The 22838-nt window shown below is 39.2% G+C and overlaps 1 protein-coding gene across 1 annotated transcript; it reads right to left on the bottom strand.

The window, feature by feature from the left end:
* Positions 1-4425: 4425 nt before the first annotated feature.
* On the bottom strand, positions 4426-18056 carry LOC306972423 (LIM domain transcription factor LMO4-B). The gene is made up of 5 exons (XM_079569022.1): positions 17693-18056; positions 14242-14457; positions 11834-11930; positions 9531-9689; positions 4426-6020 (listed from the first exon to the last, which is right to left on the bottom strand). Exons 2-5 carry the CDS (start codon positions 14454-14456, stop codon positions 6012-6014), a joined length of 480 nt encoding a protein of 159 aa, XP_079425148.1. The 5' UTR covers position 14457; positions 17693-18056; the 3' UTR covers positions 4426-6011.
* Positions 18057-22838: the final 4782 nt, after the last annotated feature.

Here is a 22838-nt window from a genome sequence, read left to right as displayed (position 1 = left end):
TCATTTCCATCCGTCGTCCCACTCCCGCACTCTTTTTCATCCTGGCCTATTGTACATGGTTTTAGTGGTAGGGGAAACCGGAGTACCTGGAGGAAACCTACGCAGACACGGGGAGAACAACAAGTAAATGCTGTAATTAGCGTTCACAGCAAGGTCTCACCTCTGATGGTTGTGATTTATCTTACATCCATCCATACGAATATGGGGGAAACAAGTTTTGTGTGTTTGTTATTGTTGTTGTTTTTTGGGTTTTTTTGCCTATACAACAAGCAACATTAACACTAATAAGTGAATAATAAAATGATTATGTGTTGTTCGGGCTGGCTGCCGCTAAACAACAACAACAATATATACTTTTACAGACCAAGTTTTTGAGTGACTTGGTTGTTTCAGCTCAAATAAATGATGCACATTAAAAGAAAACGTATTTTATGCAATATATATATATCCATCATTGTTCTGTTTTCTGGTTCTAGACGACAAATATTTTAGTCTAGGTATAGAAAAAAGTATCGTTCAGGTATCGGTATCATAAACAAAGTATCGTTAAAGGACCAGCCCTTTAACGACACTTGGCCCCACAGTGTTCTGACATGCAACAGTACTCTAATACAGGGCAGTGTTTGGGGGTTAACATTCATGCTCATGTTTCCCAATATACACAGCTCGACCTCCCTGTGCTGTCAGGTCTAATAACTGTACATCTGTATTTTTTACTTAGACCTACAGTATTCTACACCATATTCGGCATTTGGTCGCCCACAGTGGGCAGACGTCTGCAACTCAACACACCTCCAAACTGAGTGTGTCCTCCAGCTCAAGAACAGTGTGTACAGAGAGTTTCATGGAATTGGTTTCCATGGCTGAGCAGCTGCACTTTTGGTAATAATGAACATGAAACTCTTTTAACATAACTTTAAAATTGAAATTGGCTAATGTTTTGATCACAAGATGAGAGTGAGGCAAATGTCCTTTGTAAACAACATAATACCCAGTCACCGTGGAGTCTTATTAATTATAAACTAATAAACTAATGATCATAACCTCCTTTCATTGAAATGCATGGGATTCTAGTAATCTCTCTTATACTCCTGGAAAAGTTTCAAATCTAATTACAAAAAGAACAATGAAATGTTATATTTTTCCAGGGTTACATCACATCACTCGTGTTTTCACAGCCCTCCTGGTTTTCAAGACTAAGGTTTGTTACATATTTTATCTTTGTTCAGTCCGGGTTTAGACTGATCATATTTTGCTTGTTTTCAGTCCGCAGTAAAAACATTAAGGTTAGGCAAGTTAAGGTGTGCCACAAATACTTGCGATGGGAAAACAAACGAGCCAGTGTGAGAGCTTTAATTGCAACACGGTAAACAGTAAATACGTCAGATTGTTTCTAATGCCCAGGACACAGAGGCCGCTCCCCTTTAATTAGGCTGCTTTCAGATTAGGATTTAATATCAGCAGACAAATAAACCCTGCGCCAACAGGACCCGTGAGCTTAAGAGTTACAGTGTAAGCTTAAAAGTCATGTAGTGTTTGCGTGTAATTTAAGGTCGAAACGGGGAAGAATCAGATGTAAACATGTACCGGGATAATCTCAATCAAATCGCAATTTCAAGCTGAAACAGGCAAAAAGGCGTGACATGCTGTACTCTCCCAACAACCGAAACTGAACTTTTGCACATTCTCACATTCTCTTTTGGCTGTGCTGGCAAAAAGGGTGAAAATCTCAGTCAGATGGTGGACTTAAATGATGCTTCTGCAAGAACAATAATTTGGCGTTACAATGTGCATCTCTACCCAGGACTGAACACTAAACTGGGGCAAAAGGAAGAACTAAACCAGGACGGAGACAGAACTACAAACAGTGTGACCTGATGTGGGCCGGTCTGAATCCTTTCATGTAAGACCAAGGCCTTAATTGCAACATTGTAAACAGTAAATACATCAGATTGTTTCCCTAATGCCCAGGGTTGTGCCACTCCCCTTTAATTAGTCTGCTTTGAGATTAGGCCTTATTATTATTATTATTATTATTATTATTATTATTGTTAAAGGCATATGGGCACGGATCCAACCAGTCAACCAGCCAGTCAGCCTGCCTGCCAGCCACGGGACATGCCCCGGGCTTAGCCTCCCAGGAGCGCCCGTAGATACACCAGGCTCATGTTTAATTGCTTCTGTAAATGGTCAAAAGCTCTAGCCCCCTTAATTCCATTCCTTGGGGTAATCAGGCATATTTTCACCATACACGGATAAGGAGGGAGAGAGAGGGAGAAGTGGCAAGATATCCACCGCCTATTCTTGTACAGCGGGTTCAGAAAGTTTTCATTCCTCTTTTGAATTATTTCTGTTTTACTATGTTGCTGTCTGATTCTTTTGGAAAAAAATAATAATAAAGCAAATGTAGATAAAAAGAAAAAGTTACAGGATGTTAGGGAAACAAATGCAGTGGAAACATGTCAATCTTAATCGAGTTCAGGACTGTGATGCCATATGTCTAAGAATCTTGGGATTTGCAGCAATAATAAACCAATGGAGATTTTAAAAGGCAAAAAAAGTTGAGTTATTGTTCACGTTAAAACACTTGGACACCACAGTGTGTCAGATGTATTTACCAGTAGTGACTCAGCAGCAAACTGAGCTGTTCCATGGCTTTTTTCTCCACCTTTTATACTGTTTTTAGCTAATGTTATTCTATGGAAAATGTTTGCTAGCACCCACAAACATGGCGGATCTCCATGGTAACAGTGGATTTTCCTGAACTCTTTAATGACGCAATTATTCAGACTGTGCAGACCCTAAGAAAATAACATGTAATTCCCCTAAACGCACAGAAAGGAACATCCTCATTATATAAGCCTGGGTGTCGATTTTAAAGCAACACTGCGGAACATTTCAAGTAATTTTAGTCACGTTGCTGGCGTCTAATTCCATGTAAGTCCAGCCTTAACAGTTGTCTTGAGGAGTGCTGAGGAGTCGCGCTACACACAAGCTGTGACGACATGGAAAAAGTTAAGTGTTTAGTGTTAGTTAGTGTTTATTTATTTTCTATCTTTTCTTTCTCTGTATTTTCTTAGTAACAAAACACACTTATGAAACTTAATGCTTAAAATAGTCATTACACCTTGTGGTTTCTATTTTATTTTACATCTCTTTTGATAAGCTTAATTTGGAAATAAATCAGGTTGAATATAGCAACAAAAATATCTTTATGCTTTTAAAGTACCGATAAGATTACAATTAAAGTACCAGACCAATAAGGAGTGTAAGAGTAGTATTATTGTTGATTGAAAAGGTGGCTGTGAGCGCTCGCTAGATCACCACTGGTAGGCAGGAAAAACAGGTGTTAATCGAAATCTAAGGGCAAGTAAGTACTTGAATAAAAGAAAAAGGACTCAAACCGTGTCCTCATCACAGGCAAATGTGCCCTGACGAAGACTCGGTTTGAGATGAAAAGTGTTGCCATCTAAATAAATATGTATATATTGTTTTTTTTATAGTAGTATTGTTGATTCCTTATTAAAACAAGTCCACCTAAATGTACCTAAATTCTGTCTAAACCATGTCCAAACCAGAAAAACACCAAACGTGAATGCATGACGAAACCATAAAGTCACGTATCCCATTACGTAAAATAGTTTGAGTATCACGGAGCTCGACAAAGACAATGCTATTTTTTCTGTACGTTAAATGAAAACACTTGGAAGAGGACCTAACACCTAAAGTTTGGCCACCTTTAGTCAAAACAAAGCAGCCGCATCAGGTTTTCCATTTAGAAAAATACCCGTTCTGTATACAACTATAGTACTTTTCTCAAATTTATTCAGTGAAATGTTACGCAGTGTGTATTTCATGAGGATAATAGTATAATAATGATGAAAAATAATAATAATTTGAACACTTTCAGTATCAGACTAGAATATAATAACATAGGAATAAGGAGATTCCTGAACCCACTGTGGGTGCCATGCCACGCGCTGCCACTGTAAAGCTAAAGCCGAGGGCCGAACACAGAAACACCCGGTTTGGCTCAACGCCTTTGACTTGATCCAGGAAAACTGTTTTAATAGGATATTTGCACAAAGTTTTTTTTTTTTTTTTCCCACACACCGAACAACAGGCATCGGATCAAGAAATAAAATCTCTTCACAAGCACAACAAAGTGATCGGTTTTGATAGAAATGAAAGTGTTGTACAGTAGTGGTTCTCAACTGGAGGCCTTGATGCAAAATCAGGTCGTCAAAAAATAGTTTCAAGGCAAGGCAAGTTTCAATATATTCCAATATGCTGTGGGTGGAAAAGAAGTTCATTGTCAAATAAAATGTTTGTTTATTGTTCAATTCCCACTTTGATCTAGTCCATGTTTTAGGTCCATCTTTAGACCTAAAACATGGACTAGATGTTGGTCAGTTAGTTGGCCATTATGTTTTTCGACAAAGGTACTTTAACGATACTTGGTTTACGATACCGACATCCAAATGATACTTTTTGATGCCTATACTCTAGAACAATAAACAAAACAATAATCAAAAGCTGAAACGAACTTCTCTAGTTACTTGATTGGGATGATTGGGGGGTCTTTCATCTCCCCCTGGTGTCTCCGGCCAGAAAACCACGCTTGCAACTTCCCCTGCACCGGGTCGGAGGCGAAATACACACTAATGGTATCACGAAGAAGAAGCTAACAGGCTAACAGGCAAAGCTAACTGCGGGCTAGCGCCACTTTAGCAGTTTTTACAGCCAAGTTTGAGTGAAAAATAGTATCTCCCTTGTGTAATTGAGTTGTGGCACAATGTACAATATCCCTCTATCCCTTTGTCTTTTCTGTCAGCGTAGTATTTACTCCCACGGACAAATAATGAGTAAAAAAAACGCAACGTGCTACAACACCTGCAGTTGCGCTTATGGCCTCGGGGCATGAGTTGCTTAGTTCTGCTTTAAAAGGACTTCATCTTAAAATATCCCACAATGAACATGAAATACAAGACACAAATTTACTCTAAAAAAAATAAGGTATTACATTTGGAAAAAATGCACACAGATGTACTGACGATAAACACTGAGCCCAGAATTGGTATTGTTTATCTGTCAGTCGATTTTGTGATTATCGTGACAGCCCTAGCTGCCACCCACTGCGCCTGAGTGTGGGGCAGAGTATACTGTATATCGTAAACCCTTTGCCAGTACAGATTCTACCGAATAATCCCATTTGGTTTGAAGACCTACTAATCCCTCACAAATAATTATCAGGGAAATCATTTGTAGAATATTTTGGGGGGGGGGGGGGGATTTCCTTTAAAAAACTGCCTCTCCCACATTGATCCCTGCCCTCTATCTGACATTATAACATGATCACATTGGAGAACATGAAAAAAAATCCATCCCAAGTTGAGAATCACTACATCGTTCCAACAGCTGCATTTTCACTCTTCATCTTTCAGTAATAAACAGCCTGGACATTTTGTTGCACTACACCCAGTATTTTTATTATTTTGTCTTTTTTTTTTTTGTCTTTTGATATTGCAACTTCAGTGCGTGGGATCTCAGATTAACATAGACAACAGAGAGATCAGGAGTTCATTAAAAACAGTGAAGCTCTGGGGAAATAATGCCACATGGCGCAGCTCTGACAGTCATTTCTGAGCAGTCCATCAAACGCGCGCTCAACCGTCTTTTGTGTTTCCCTCGTAGCTTTTAGCTCCTTATCATTATTACAGTCCTGTTTTTGTTTTGGCTCCGGCTTTAGTCGAGTCTACGGGGAGCTTTTTGCAACTTTCGTCCCGAGTATTTGCACAGATGACTTCCCAACGTTGAACACAAATTAAGTGAAAGACGATTGTGGTAGTGGGAGTTTGTTGTTGTGGCTGGAGGCGAAATTGAATCCTCTTCCGAGAAACAAACACACACACAAAAAAAAATAGGGGAGTCAAAAAACGCAGGCCCACGGACAACAGGGACAGTAGCGGGAGAAGAGCTGAAGATTCGTAGGAGTGGCCGGTGATTGTCGCTCAGCATACCTGCAAATAAGAACAAGAAGGTCAATGATAGACTCCTAATAAGTGTCCATAGCTGGGACTCCCCTAAATCAGTTTCCCACAAAGCCGTCCATGCGTATGCTGAAGAAAGGCCAGTCCAAAACTGTGGCCCTCACAAATGTATCAATGCATCAAAATAATTGCCAAGATGTGCTCCTTTCTGAGTCATATTTTATGTTTTTTAACCATTGAACCAAAAAAAATGCCCAATTATTTCTCTTATAACCTGAACCTTTGGCCAAACAAAGTTCTGCCCTCCCCGTGCATACAATTCCAACCTCAATAACTAACATTTAATTGTAAGTTAGAGCTGACATTTAGGTTTTAAGCATAAATAAAGGTCTAGGGCATGGTTTAAACCTCTGCTAAAAACGCTCAGTCCAAGGCCCTCCATGAAAAAGTTTGGGCCCTGAATGTTCAGCTACAGCTAGGCTTGCATTTCGATATATTGAGGCAGGAAAGTATCGCCCTAAACGATATTATTGACTTTAATAATACTAGATACTGTCAACTCTTATTCGTTCTAACAGTGCATAATCACATTATAAAATACCACACAAGCTGCAATAAACATGAAATATAATGTAGCTCAATTTGCTTCAGTTAGAAATCAAAGTTTTACAAAGAAAAAAATAAGGGGAAAATGCTACTACATAAAAATATATTGTTTAAGTATTCTTTATTGAACAATAAGTCGATAGAGTAATTATCGTGACAGCCCTTACTATAGCCACCACAGAAAATTCATTAAAAAACCTGAAGATTACAACGTGTTATAACTTTAATCATAACCTTAGCCATCCAGTTCAACGATTACATTAATACATGTCATCACAATCAGTACTACGAAAATCATCTGCTACATCAAAGCATTCTCCCAACGTAATCATCTGCACATGAACGAAATGCCTCATTTCTTTTTCCAACCAAGTTGTGCCATAAGCAACGCCCTTTCCACTCCAACTAAAGCTTTTGTTGGCTTTATTAAGGTACTATTTCAGTTTTACAAATAGGAAAGGTTAGGGTTTAAGGACAGGGCTATTAGGTTAGAATAATGTAGGGGCGAGAACATGGTGCAACTGGGTTGGAAGAAAAGAAAGACGTGAACTAAATGCAATCAATACTTGTCAAATGATGCAAACTAGGACTGCTCTACAGCAATAAAAACATTCAAAGGTGGCCAAAAATTCTGTCATCGTACATTATACAACAAAACCCTGAGAGAGCTATACAAGTACTTTTCTAACATGTAAATTCAGTTGTATTTAGTAATAGAGCGTGGGAAGATGTCAAACCTGCTAACATTTCTGGGCTTCTTGCTGTAGTCCATAATAATAACAACCAGCTCCAGTATTTTACATTTTGTCTGACATTTCAAAGCATTTGGACTCTGCAGCGTATTAGATATAAAGTATCGGTTGTCACCCTGCAGCTAACACGGCTCTCTTCTCTATTTCTTTAAAATTGTTTGGATCATTTCAGTCTAAAAATATGCCACACTGTGTACATTCAGGATTTACACGGAGGATGTTGAATGAATGCGGTTTGTGGCTCTTTGATTGAAAACTGCAACAATTCATTTCAAACTGTTTTCTTGGAAAGCTTGGATCTTGTTTGAACTTGGCTGTTGTGTTCATTGTGTACAACGTTTCGAGTTTTTATTTCGTTAATGTATCCCTGTGAAAAATCTGCAATGAATTAGCCGGAACAGCACATGAGCTACAGTACCTACAGCAGACAACTCCGTAATGATCTTCTCTCATCTGAATCCTGTGGGGGCAATTTGTTTGATCGATTTTGTTCCTGTGAAGTCATCTATTTTGATTTGATTTATTCATGCAGTCGTGGTAAGTCAACACGTCCTCTATATCTATATCTTCATTCAAACATTTAAATGAGTTGAGTCTTTTATAACCAGTATATGGCTCTGAAATTATTATTACTTTGCTTTGCATTTCCCCTGGGTGCACTTTGGGATGATAGATCGACTTCCTTTTGACGCCTTCATTCACTTGTGGCCTACAATATGAAACGACGACTGACAAACTTTTCCCAGTAAGTGTCACCAAAGGGAGTAACTGGCTTTTCAAGTTCATCTTTAATGTTCAAAATGGGCCTCAAATTTGATGGAGCTTGATCTAAACTACTGGATAAAAACGGGGATTGAAACAAAATGCATTTCTACTGGGTCTAATTCAGGACTAGACTTTATCAAGTGAGACTGAGCCAGAGCCATGCTAAATCAAAACCAGGACAAGGTTTGGTCTGAAACTTATCTTAGGACATAACTGGGACAAAAACTAAAAGGCTAAGTGGGTAAAGTGTCTTGTCCAAGGCCACAATTACAGTAGCTTGCAGTTGTAATACACTTAACAGTCTCTTGACAAGCTTCTCAAAACGCTACACTTTTGTCATTATCCATTCACTCTCCACTCTCAGTGAAGCTACAGTGCAGGAATAATCCATCGTCAGATGGCGTTTGCCTGAGGACATCAAGAGCAGGATTGGAACTGCCAGCCTTTTGCTTATAAGACAAACCGCTCTATCACCTGAGCCACTGTTGCCCCAACAATTGTTGGAACCAACAACCTTTAGGTTCGTAGACATTTTGTCAACCTAAGGGATACTGTAACAAAAAGTTGACATATTCAAAATGCTGGGACGATACACTCTTGTCACGATCTTATACGTATCACGATACTCAGGGGCCGATCTGATATCACGATACAGTAAGTAATTATGATAAGTAATATCTTTACCTTAAAATGTGTAAAAAGAAAACAGTCGTGTGTCCAAAATACGTTTGGAGGCATTTTTATCATGCACTCCTTTGTTTTCCAGTAACAGTTACACAGCACTTTGTTACTTTTTGTGTTATAGCAATTTTTAATTTCAACATTTGGTTTCTAAACTTTGGACACATGACTTTTGACACATTTTAAAGGTACAGTAATTAAGGTAATTAAGGCTGGGATTTTGAAATAATTTGTCCATTGTCAATTATATCGTAAAATATGTCATGATATAGATTTTAGGCCATATCGCCCTGCCCTAGGTCTACCTAGGCACCGCTGTGGCTACATACGGGAATTGTACAGAGACTCTGAGCATCTGGAAAAAGTGCAGTACAAGACTAATGCATTATTATTTAAACTGAGACTTTTTAATGATCCAAGTCAGGGCCATTCAGCTAAATTTTTACTGGGTCAGATTTTTCCAAGGTCATTGGCCACTGTTCCTTTAGTCTAGGATGAATAGTGATGGAATTTATAATTTTGTGTTCACTTCAAAAAGTGTTCACGGACATTCACCATGTTCAGGAGTGAGCACAAGTAGAACCACAGCTGATTAATACATCTAACACACTGCTTTTAGGTGAATGATACGCTATTACGGACTACACCAGGAATCCACAAATCTTCTCATTTCTGACGACACAATCTCGAACCTCCATCACCATGTTGTGTGATCATCACTACAAACAGAACCCACCTTCTGGTCCGCGAGCACCGAGTTGCTCTGCAGCGGGGGCAGGTGGCTGTTGAGCAGAGCGGCCCCTGGTCTGTCGTGTTCGCAGAAGATGGTCCCGTTGATGTAGTGGAATCGGTCCCCGGGCATCAGTCTGTTCCTACAGGTGGCACAGCTGAAACACTGGGAAAGAGACAGGAAAAAGTAATTACAGGGGGCGTATGCTAGTGCTGAAAACACATACAATTGTGATTTCTCGGAGGAGTACTGCTATTAGAGATTATGCTTTTGGCAAAAAGATCATCCCACTGCCATTACTTTCAATCACAAGTAATTTGGTTTATAGCATACAGTGCTGCTTCAAAGCTTTTAGACAAAAACTTCTGTTCTTTCTTAATTTTCTCGAGTACATAACTTTTACATAGACCAAAGTTTTGTACAGAAAAGAAATGTCAATGCATCATTTTATGGGGGCGTACAATAATAAACCATAGAAATCTTGGGTGAATGTTAAAAATGCCTGAAGCGGTTGACTGAAATTGTATACCAGTACACATTGTAGGTGTAGAGTTGAAAGAAGCCTTTATTTAACATTGAACAAACAAGTCGGCGTTTAGCACTTAAACAATGTGCCCTTGGTCCTTTGTTCTGGCGTTCAGCTCGATGGAATTAATAATTACACAGCAACAAAGCCAAGCATGCCTTTTGGAGTCAAAAGAATTTAAAATAATCATACCAACACAAAGAAAAGGTTTAGTGAGATGTGAAGAATGATGAGAGCGTTTATACCTGTGTGCGTTAAAGGATTCAGAAACTTTTTGAGATACGGTCCGAGCATACCATGACAATAATGCATGTTTCATAACAAAGCCTTGTAACTGCAAACCGCTAGAGAAAGATTATTTATCCCTGAACTACAAGATCTTATATTTTACCCGACCACAATGCATGAATTGCTTTTTGATAAGTTGTTTTCCAGCAAATAAGTAAAGTAAGTAGAGATTGTTTCTGTTGCGTTATGAGGTCTTCAATAATAACTGTTTATCACGATAACTCAATTTATCAAACTTAGGCCTTGTTAGCTTTTATCTATTCAGGCCTTTTCGCAAGTACCTGTTGGGCTCTACTCGGTTCAGGTCTATCCTGCCCTCCAACATTTCCACTTGGTGCCAACGAGAGCTGAACCTACAACATAACGTCAACAGACTGTGGTGTAGCACTCCTTAATAACTTCAAAACTCCATTTTTGATTTAAGTTTTTGGACACACTTTGGATATGGATATGAAAAAGGCATGTTTTATTTTATTATCATGATTATCTATTTATTAAAAAAAAAATCTGAACATGTGCAATCATGAAACTGCACACAACAGTTATAATGGAGGAGAAACCTGAGCCGCGATGCTACATGGATCCTCGGAGGCGTAGAAGGTCCAGGAAGGGGTCGTTTGAAACTCTGGTTTTTGACACACATGTAGGGCTGAAAGATACATCGTTACTGTATCGATATCGAGATATGAAAATTAAAGATATCAATATCGCAAAAGAAAAATATATCATTATCGTGTTTATATCGAGATATCAACATTCAAAATATTAAAATCGAAAAAGCAAGATATAAACAATATAGATTTTCATCAATAAAACATCACTCTTTTGTATTGTGATTTTATTTTTCTGAAAAATGCTTAGTTTTCAACTAACCTATAGTTTTATCGTATCGTATTGATATCAACATGTGAATTTTTTTCCATATCGTTCAGCCCTACACAAAAGGCCCTAAGTCTCTGTCACTTTCTGTTTCAAAGTTATGTCTGAACATGTTGTAGATGGTGGGAGCATGGACCCCATGGTGTTCTAAAATCAAAGCGCAATTCTGCACCCAATACAGCAGGTGGCGCCCTAGGCAGCCGCCTGGGTCACCTTTGTAGGCTACCAAGGCAGTCTTGCCCTAGTGAATCCAAATGAGCTAAAGGCAAAGCAGGATACATTACATACCTTGCACATATACTTTAGAGTAGGTCAGGTCTAGACACTGTATCTTAACCAGAGCCGCTCTTCCTAATTCATGTTTATCAATAGTATAGTAAATAATTGAACTGAATATTGTTTTCAATAGTCTTAAGGCCAGACAAAGCAGTCAGCTTTAGAAAGAGCAAATTGCGGAGCTAATGAATACAGCGAGTGTGGCATATTGCTGTTCCTCTTGACATTACAGGGGAAGCGCTCCTCCATCTCCCCCGTCTCGGCTCCAAATCCCAGATGTTGCTGTCAAACGAGCAGCAGGGGACAGAGGTGGCTGATGGGAAATCGGGGGCACGCTTACCTTAAGGTGGTAAACATTTCCCTGCGCCCTCATCACCATCTCGTTGGCTGGGATCGACTGGCCGCAGGCTACGCACACCCCGCTGTGCCCGAACAGTCTGCAGACGGAATAAAACAACACGTTTTCAGTCGAGATTCAGTGTAATCCAAGACGTCACACAAGCGCAGGGGGAAAAACTATGGAGAAGCCGTTGTTCAGAATTCACCGTAGTCTGATTAGAGTTATGGCATTACACTACAAAAACTAAATATCAAGCATGGGGATTGGTAAATATAAATCTTGTTCCGAGCGGTTTTCACTCATTCAGACTTTTTTTCTGATTGGACCAAGAATACGTTGCTTGTTTGATGACATTTCAGATGTATAATAAGAAAGTAAGACAGACAATGGGATAAGAGCAACTGTCTTAGTCCCTTGGTCAATAAATTAACCTGAAATGAAGACAAAAATGTATTGAAACGCTCGATATGAGAGAAAGATTGCAATGTCTGTTAACTGTCTTGAACATTGCAACAATATTATGTGATATAATAGCAAAAATAGAGACTGCCCTGACGAAGACTCGTGTGAGAGTCGAAACGCGTTGCCGTTAATAAAGACCACCAGACGGCTGATCTTGTGTGCCTCGGATTTCCATTTTTGCTGTTATAATATTCAATGCCCACTCGGGATCCTGCAGAGCACCAGATCACTTATACTAGGTTGGATCCGGCGAGTGCTCCTACTAGTTGTAATATTATGTGATATTTTACAAAGGTTTAGTAGCTAAACCGTTTCAAATCTGTATACATTTGAATAAAATGGACTCAAAAGTGGGTCGCTGTATCTCTGTCACTGGGTCACAATTTTATTTTATTGAAGCAGCAATTTTAATGAAGAAATGTTGGGCTGAAAAGTTGTTTTTATTTGCATTTTTAAGCCACCGACAGGAAGTGACGTAGATTGAGGTAAAGTTCACAGCAGTTTCACTGATTTCCCATTGACATAACATGGTCGGCACGGCAGCAGTTTAAAATTGTTTGCCTCTATCTACGTCACTTCCTGTCAGCGTCCAATAAGGAAGTGAAACTATAAACATCACAAAATATTTGAAATTTAAAAAGCTGGGTACATATTTGTCGCAAAATGTTAAATATAATTGTGTTGACCATGTTTTAGCAAAAACTGTATCTAATGTGTCATATGCACTTTAACATCTGGGGCTTTTACGCAATACTTGACTCAACAATGACTGTATTTTCCATATTTATTTGATTAAAATGATGTTTGGGTCTCAGCTGTGATGATAGTGGGTCCCATGCCGTACCGCTAGAGAGCAACTGATCTAATAAATGGAATATGAATTGCTAAAACCCCCCACATCCCCCTATCCACAACCCCTGTCAACCTGCACCAAGGGAATGAGACACTGTTTCAATTTCTTTTGAAATATGTCTTAAGCTTATTCACGAATCACATGGATTTTAGAACATGTTTGTGGAGGTCTGAGCCACACATTTACACAGTGTAGTGCATTTCTACAAACTGAAGTGCATCAGATTCATGTATTAGTTTTGCTGTTTAAAAATGCTCACTTGTTTGAACTAAATCTTCAACACCGCAAACAAACACGATGCTGAAAAATGTCCCTTCCTTGCAGCCCTATAGTTCCCTGTATTTTTTTTTTTTACCAGATCACGCTTTGTTGCCTCTATCTTTCCGTACAGGCAGAGGGGAGTTTGTTTGCACATTTCACAACTTTGATGAAGTCGAGCTGTACTGGCAACGGTTATGCATGCAACACCTCGTTGGAATCGGTGCATCACTGCTACTTCCAGGTTTGCAATTGCTAAAAATAAGGCACTGCACAGTCTCTTGTTTTTCACTCTACAAAGAAGACTTGAAAAACTTTTGCACACCAGCACTAAACACGCAATCACAACGACATGCTCCGGACAATGATGTGTTCGAATAACTGGTCGAAAGCATGTTCAAAAAAAGGAAATCCTCAAATGTTTCACTTCATCACTGTCGTCATGTCCGGAGCTGTTGTAGGTCACATTGATGTATTCAATAGTAATAGTTGTATTAGGCAAAAACAATGTTCACCGACACCAATGCATCAGCTGTTTCTGTTTTCTCGCTAAAACATAAAGAAGCAAACAGCAAACTTTGGTATCGATGTACGAATCGCCCTTCATCTTTTCAGACGGCATTATCAAGTGAACGCAAGCTATTCGAGGCTATCTTGTCTTTTATCTTGTCCTTTATCAATAAAATGCTGATCTAGTCTTTCCGGTACCGCCCTTTTTGTTTAAACTGCCATTTCTAACACATGTTTTCAGATGCGACTTCTACATTTATGGTCAGCAGTGTTTGGTGTGTCAACAAATGAGCAGTAACGCTGACTTAATAAACATCTTTCTCACCTGATGTAGTCGCTGCGGCACAGGATCATGCCCCCTTTGCTGTAGCAGCTGGTGCCGATGTCGCCGAGCTGGGCCTGGCAGCAGGAGCACTTGAGGCAGCGCGTGTGCCAGTAGCGCTCCATGGAGAAGAGCAGGAAGCGGTCGGCGATCTTTCCCCCACATCCGGCGCACGACCTGGGGGCTGAGGGCACACCGGAGGCCTGGCTGTTCACCATTCTGCCGCCGCAACGACACGGGAGAGGAGAGGTTAGGGGTAAGTGGGTTAAGGAGACATATACCCCTCTCACAAGCCCTGTCACGATAACACATTTGAAGTTCGATGTATTGAGACGGGAAAGTATCGCGATGAACGATATTATTGACTCTAGCGATACTGGATACGGTCAACTCTCAGGCATGAACATTACAGTAAACCTTTGTTCTAAAAGTGCATTATCTTAACATAAAATACCTGTAATAAAGAATGCTAATAAATGTTCAGACAATAAATATCGAGCCCAAAAATGTATTGTTTATCTGTTATTTATTAAACAATAAGTCGATATAGCAATTACAGCCCCACCGCTCACTTCTGTTTAGTCTGATGTTATAATGTGGGAGTTAATGGGTAAAGATTGGATTCCATTATCTCTAAATTTCTTTGAAAATAGTGTTTACTCCACCGGTTTATCCAAAATACAAATGTATGATCCAGTTGCAGGTTTGGCTTAATGTTTCTGTAAATATTCTGTCAGTTTTACACACACTTTGCTCAGAAGTTTCCCATTTGTGTCCGCTTTTAAAAGTCCAAATTTCCCATTATTCCTCTGTTTATCGGATACAAATGTTTGATACAAATCTTCAATAATAATGGACACAAATAAGCCCTAGTCCAAAAAGTGGCTCCTGCAAATGCATAACAAAAAGTGACCAATAAATCTATAAATTGTAGCCCTTTCTCAGTCGTATGCAATGATTTTTCACTATTTAATTTACTCATATAATCTCTCCTGTGACCTAACCTCTGACCAGACAAGGCTCCTGGGACCTGCTGCAACCCCAGGCGCCCCCCAGGTTGTAGATGATGTCACTCACAGCATAGCAACAGAAACCCAATGAGTGTCAACATTGAGTTTTGACATTTTTTGTTAATAATTCTGACACGCAGGAACTTTGAAGGTTCTGTTTAGAATGAAAGGGAAGTGGGTGCTTGTCCTCTTCTATAGAACATGAACACGAGTACAAACCCGTGGATGACCTTCTTGCTTTAAGGGGACGGCGCAAACCACCGCGCCACGGAGTTAAACGATAGACATTGGCTTTTTATTTTTTACTTTAATGGACCTATACCTGATTGTTTTCTTCTAATAATAGTGGAATACAATTAGATGTTTCTTTAAAGCCACACTGCGTAAAATTTCACCCAAAAAGCAACATTTAAATACAAGCATTTATTTTATGATATTTTCATCGCCTCATTAATGTAATATGTGCCTTTGCTGTGAGCGGCTCACCTCTCCTAAGACATGATGTTTACCGGGAGGGGTACGTCTCCAGCTCGTCTCCATGGAGATGTTCAGAATTTGAGATGTAAACAGGTTAGGTCCAGATCCAAATAGCATTTCCTGTGTTGAGCTGGTCATTAGGAGCATGTTTTGTACTGATGGCAACAGCATAGTCCAAAATGTTACGCAGTGTGCCTTTAAGCATTGTGCATCCAATTTAAAGCCATTAAATATGACTTCGACCTAGCAGTTAGTTGTTATTTAGATTACTGTGACAGTTCTGTAACTCTGAACTCATCCCTGTGTCATGAAGGTGTTTGGACCACGACAAACAATTTGAAATGTACATGTCGCAAAAATATGAACTTTTATCCAGTTTCTTGATAGCAGAATTAACCAATTAACAACCAGTTCGTGATTGAGGTCTGTGAGTTTAGTGTTAATGTCAGATTTTCGCCGTTTTATTCCGTTTTATTTTACTTTTTATCATTCTCACGGTGAACCCGCTGTCGGTCTGTTTGGGGAAAGCCAGTTTGAAACCATTATTACCAATCACTCAACAGTACATGGCTATCAAGGCTCAAGTCTCCAAACAAAAGCAAAGCAATCAGAGCAATGCCAACATCTATTTTTCTTCCTGCACCTGAACTCCACATCGTTATTGCTGGGCTTTAGTGTTGGTTTTGCTCAAAGAGTGTAAAAGGGGCTAAACCTCGCTTTCAGGCCAAGTGCTGCCATCAGTGTTGTAAATACATTATGCATATACTTACCATTGTACGTACACAGTTACTGTCCTTAATAACATGTTTGGCTGCTTTTAAAGGGCAGAGTTACATAAAGGAGACTAACTAAAAGGAAGCCATCAACAAACTAGACCTATGAAATGAATCTCAATTTGCATGTATTTGGCCATTGTGACAGGGTTTCCACGAGGCATTTATTGGGCAGTTATGACATCGCTCAACAATTTTTACTGCACAAGTTCAATAGCAATGACACAAATCATATTCAGCTGCAGTTTGGGCTGAAATTGACCACATTGTTTTGCTCAAAAGTTTCCCGTTTTGTCCAACTCTCTTTCCTCTGTTTGATGAAATGTTTGCAAATCTTAGGAAATTAAATACGTTTCGTGGCATTAAAATATAATGTTTTGGGCTTTGACATTTTCCTGTTGTGTCTTCTTATGAATAATACCCAGATCAGGACACCACAAACATGATCTGGGGATTGCATGTTTTTTCCCCCAAAAAAAAACATTTGCATATGTAAAAGCAGGAAAAAGAAGATTTGTATTAAATAGATGCTCATTGAACTTGAATAGACCTCCCTTTTAGGTATAAAAAGGGAGGTCCGTCATCTTTGATTCGTGGGTTGCTTTGGGCCCCTTCCATGTAATGATTATGATCCCAAACTAGATATCGTTACAAAATCTTACCAACAAGACAAAACCATGCATTGTTAGCGGTTAATAGTAGTTTCTCTTTTTTTTTTTGCTAGTATTTGTGAAAGAAAGCCATGAGGTATGTGCACAATAATGTTCGCATTACCCAAAGGAAGAATAATAAACAAAAAGGTGACGAGGAAGCCTATCGTTATGACTAACTTTCGAAATGCTCTTGTGTGCACTTTGAGTAATGCGCTTGGAAAAGAGTCCAAAAAGTCGGTGCTAATTGCTAAAAGCTGCGTGAGTTTACAAAGGGGAGAATGTGTCAAAAAAAAAAAAAAGTCGCCAAATGGCTCTTTTGGAAAGGCGCCCGTCGCGGAGTGGAAATCATGTTCTGGCTTAAACACGAAGGGGCTGTTAAGCGCGTCGCATCCACTTCACTAACTTGGTTCCAAAAGGCGCTTCCTCGTTGCGCATATGGACGAGGTTGTGCGCGCAGAAGAAAAGAAAAAAACACACACGAAAAACGACTCGCCAAAGCGCGCGTAGGGAGAGCGGAGAGGAAAAAACAGCAAGACCTTACCTTTCCGTGCCGAACGTGTTGCTCCGTTTACGGCGAAGTTTGAGACGCGCGGCGATACCAACGATTCACAGCTTCAAACCCCCGCGTAAACTTGGCATTTTGTCTGACGTGAAGCAGCAGGATCTCGGAAAAACAACACTTTGCTGGAGAACAGTTGAAGGGAAAGGGGGTGAAAAAAAAAAGTCCCCTGAAAATCCCGCTCAAGACAAACCTCCCTCAGAAGAAGAAGAAGGAAAAAAACTACAAATCGCTTCGGAGATCAGTCATGACGCATCGCTGTTCGGAAATGCCCCGTCTGTCACCCGGCCACTGTCCCTCCTTCCTTTTTCGTCCGTCCGTGCGTTCCGAGCGCGTTTTGACAGCGACACTATTCATCAAATTGCGCAAGGAGCTATTTAAATTACAGAGGGGGGACACACGGGACGTGGGGCGCGCCGTGGCCAATGGGAGTCGGCGGGGGGCGCGGCCAAAGTCAAGATGATTTATGAGTTTGTAGTGGCTTATTAATGTGCGCGTTCACGTCTCTTCTCTCCCCCCCCCTCCCTTTTTCCCTAAAAATAAAAAAAAAGAGCTTCCCACATGTTTTCACAACGTGTCTGTCTGTGGCTCCCAAATGAAAAGCAGCTATGAAAACAAATGATAGGGGGCTTTATAAGGCGTGATTTATACGGGACACGGGCAAACTTTGAAACGAGGGTTTTGCTGCCATGCTTTGACGAAGTGAGGTTACTGCATTTAGGGGGAAATGTGGGGCATGATATGGACCGGTGTGTCAAGGTTGTTCGTGTGAAAGTAGGTCAAATGCGTTCAAGATACAAATGCTGGAGGAAAACACTGGTGAGCTGGAAAGAATTGTGTTTCTGTTTCTGTCTAAACCTTCCACATTTGGGCAAAAAATAATTGATATCATATTGCTTTAAAAGGAAAATGTATTCAGAGAATGCCTTACTGCTATTAGGAATAGATCCACTTTATGATGGTTTCCACATTAAATAGTTTATGACAAATGATTAAGGGAGTATTACACATTTGTGCATAAATGTAGTAGCCTACGTACATTCTGAAAAGATTGTTTTAATGTATATGCCATGCTTGAAAGACATGTACAATTAATAGAATATTTAGCCTCAATAATACAATTAATACTTTGTCTATTTTCAACAACCTTAAATTTCAACGTCAAGTCAAAAATATGTGTAAAAAGGTCAAATACAATTGTTTTCGTTTTATCAGGAGGGATCTGTCCCATCAGGCCGCCCTGTTACAAATGCATGCAATGATTTTCTCACATCTGTCTTACTGCGTCACATCTTTGTCACAAACCTCCTCATCCACACTAAAGCCGGTTGTTTTATTGTACAAGCAGACAGTCATTTGACAGAAAACCTATGAGACTGCATCACAGTGACATCATTCATATACATTTTAGTACTCTGAAATGTTTTTGTTTTGTTTTAATGTTTGAAAAATCATGTGTCGCCGCTGTTTTCTGCTCTCATTGTTCTCACACAGACCCTCCACCAGAGCCTCAATCAGTGGGGACTGTGTTCTCCCAAAATGTACTAACTCTTTTGGACAGTCCAGGTTCTCTTTTAACCCCTTAACTCCCACCTGAACCGAGCACATTTTCTCCAGTTTGGCTTTACCCCAGTCCAAAAGCTTCTGGAAAAAAGCTGTGAAAATAGCAACAAAACTGAGACGAAAACAATGATGGAAATGTGACAACAAAGTTTGAAAACATTGACAAAAAAGTGACGAAAAATTGATGAAAAAAATGACAAAAATGTGACAAAAATGTGATAGAAATTTGACAAAAAAATGACAAAAATTGATTAAAAAAATGGACAAAAAAATGACAAAAATGTGACAAAAAATGAAAAAAAATGTGACAAAAAAATATGATAAAAAAAATTACAAAAATGTGATAAAAATTTGACCAAAAATATTACAAAAATCTGACGAAAAATAACCAAAAAATGACAAAAAAGTTACAAAAATGAGTTGAACACCCAACAAAAAAATGATGGAAAAAAAAATCTGATGACGTGAGGAAAAAGATCCTCTCGGTTCAGGCGGGAGTTAAGAGGTTAATGGATCCAGACTGTGGAACTCTCTGCCCACAGATTTCAAACTGCAGACTGACATGAACAGTTTTTACAGAGGTCTGAAACAGTGGCTGAAGTAAAATCAAAGCTGCACACGACATGGCAACGCTGTATGAAAAGTATACTGATGATGTGTATTGTTTACCTTTTTAAATATTCTACTGTGCACTGTATTGCATTGTGTTTTTTGTATACTGTATACGTCCAATGCTGTTGTTATGTCCATATCAAATACACAAATAATAATAAAGTTAGGGTGGGTAACGTCAGCCCAGGACCAAATACGATGTTCCAACACACAATATATCGTATGGCCCCTCTGATGATGTTGAGAAATATTATTGGACTTAAAGGCACATCATGTAACATTTTGGATTATTCTCTTGCCAGGGAAACAAAACATGCTCCTAATGACCATCTAGGCCACACCAACAACAGCTTTTCTGCTCAACTTTCTCTCATTGCAAAGTGCACTAAACTATATCTTTAACCACATGATGGTAATTGTAAATATTGTAAAAGCAAAACATAAGACAGAATAACTGATGCAAAGTGATTGTGCACTGTAAATTCCAACTAAGGTCGCAACATGAAATAAAGTGTTATAATTACTAGGAGACCTGAAATTTTCAGCATTTACCCTCTATTCCATGTAAGAAGTACATTTTCAAGAGAAAATTGTGATTAATTGCTTTTCCGTTTTACAGCAACATGTTTCTGCTCCAAAAACAGGGTTTTACAAGTACTGACTAACTTTACATGATGCCAGTAATGATTATTTGTCGTCCTGTTGTGCTCACGCTCAATCTAAAGTATCCATTATAAGATTCTGTCCCATTTACTAGGATTTGCCCGTTTTGAATAATTTTGGCTGAACATTGGCTTGACTTGCGTTTGTCTTTATCCAGTACATGGTTTTAGTAACTCTCACTAACCCCCCCAGTGTCCTCTACTGCCCCCCTGTAACGGGAACTTGACTGTCTAGTAATCGTAACGGGCAAAACTAAGCTGTAACCTATGCTGCCCGTGATTGGTTCAGGTCATATGTCACATGTACAGAATGAGCCAATCAGGTTGCTCTGAACTGTTTTGAATTCAAAAGAGAAGTGTTGAACAGCCTCAGTGTGTCATCAGCAGAAACAGCAGAAAACAGCACCTTTCCTGTTTGATTTCTCATTAATCGACATAAGGTGAGAGTGTCTTTGGATATATTTGTGTTTGCTCTGAGAGTTTGATGTATTGTTACTATTTTCAATAGTTTTTTTATATTTCAAAAATGCAATAACGCTCTTGCTCTACCTTAAAACACATTTGTTATTTAATTTGGTGACTGCACAGTGGCCTGTCTAATACTAGTGATACAAATTTAAGTAGTAAAGCTCCAGACATGTCATTTAAAGAGAGAAAATAGATACTTAAGGGTAATTTACTATGTGTTCTCGTGCAAAAGTGCAGCAGCAGCAGCAGCAGCAGCACAGTCATTTGTGCATTTTTTACTCATGGACCATCTACATATTAGCTTTGGCCATATTACTGTAATACTCATTATTTCAAATGTTAAATGAGGTGCAGCCTGTCCACAACATCTAATACTGCTGGTTATGATTAAAGTTTTTCTTTTATTCCCAGACAGTGACAGCTGTGAAGATTTAGAGACTAACTCTACATCAAGGCTGAAGGTAAGACTGCACTGATCAGTGTTTTAAACAGCATGTAATTTAGTAAAATAATCTTTGAAATGGTTTGTGTGTGTCCAGTGTTAGACTCAGGAGTCCAGCTGTGGAAAGACCTGATGAGACGGAGCTGAACACACTGAGGTGAGACGGGACTCAGATGTTTGTGTCAAAAACATTTTACCTGTGGTTTGGACTTTAGTATTAGTACACAAGTGTTTAGACTTCAAATATAATATAAATATATAAATATCAATCCGGACTGATATGATAGTTTATCCTTATTGTCATAAAACTCTGAGGAAGTCCATAGTCTTTTTTACCTGTTTTTACTGAGCTTGCTGATTGTAATTCTTTGTTTTACAGAAGTCTGAACTGCTGTTAAAACTCTGAGACCATCTTAGCATCCAGGCAGTAGGTAAGACGGCACTCATCGTTATATTCTGATAAAGTGGCCATAAGTTGGATGTGAAATAACACTTATGAATGCTTTTGTGTGTGTCCAGTGTCAGACTGAAGAGCAGCTGTTGAAGGATCTGCTGAGGCTGGAGCTGAACACACTGAGGTGAAACAGAGTCAGAGCTGAGATGTTTGGATGAGACAAAGCAACATTTTACCTGTAGGTTTTGTACTTGCCATTGGGACTCGTAACTTAAGTATTTTTGTTCTTTTTATGTCTTATAGAAATCTGACCACACTGATGAAGACTTGACGGTGATTTACAAAGATGCCCTTCCTCCTGCTGTGAGTCTGCAGAACCTGCTGCATGTGCAGAGTCTGTGGAACCTTCTGAGACACTTCAGCTCCTCGTCTTCATCGGCTCAGTACAGACTAATCCACCTGTTTGGACTGATGTGAACTATAACTGCAGAAATACAGATGTTCTATCATGAACTGCACCTAAACATGTAAGTGTTTTACACTGTGTTAATGTTAAATAAATTGACTTTATAACTACACTTTGTTTTGCTTTATTACAACATTTATATCTTGTACTAAATTTGTAAAACTTCATTAATGGGAATAACCAATAAACCATAAAGGGAACAGGAATGTTCCATTAACCAGTACTAAGCATAATAGTACAGGTTAAGGCCTTATTTAAGTAACAAAAGTAATCAGTACTCGGAATTACCAGTTGCCAGTACTAGCATGTCTAGTAATCAGAACTTGTATCATTAGTAATAAATACTGTGAAAGCCCTCTTAATCATACTAGCGTTTCTAGTAATCATGGCTTAACATTGGGAGTAATAGTTATGCATCGGGTTTACAACTTATTCCAATTAAGTGCAATGAGTTGGAATTTACAGTGTGGAGTTTATCATATCATTGCTCTTCTCTGTGCTCCTTTTCATTCAAACTGCAT

This window comes from Gobius niger (genome assembly GCF_951799975.1).
Source record: "Gobius niger genome assembly, chromosome: 1".
In the NCBI taxonomy this organism is placed as follows: domain Eukaryota; kingdom Metazoa; phylum Chordata; class Actinopteri; order Gobiiformes; family Gobiidae; genus Gobius; species Gobius niger.
The sequence above is the reverse complement of the archived record's forward strand: the minus strand, read 5'-3'. Positions and strand labels throughout refer to the sequence as shown.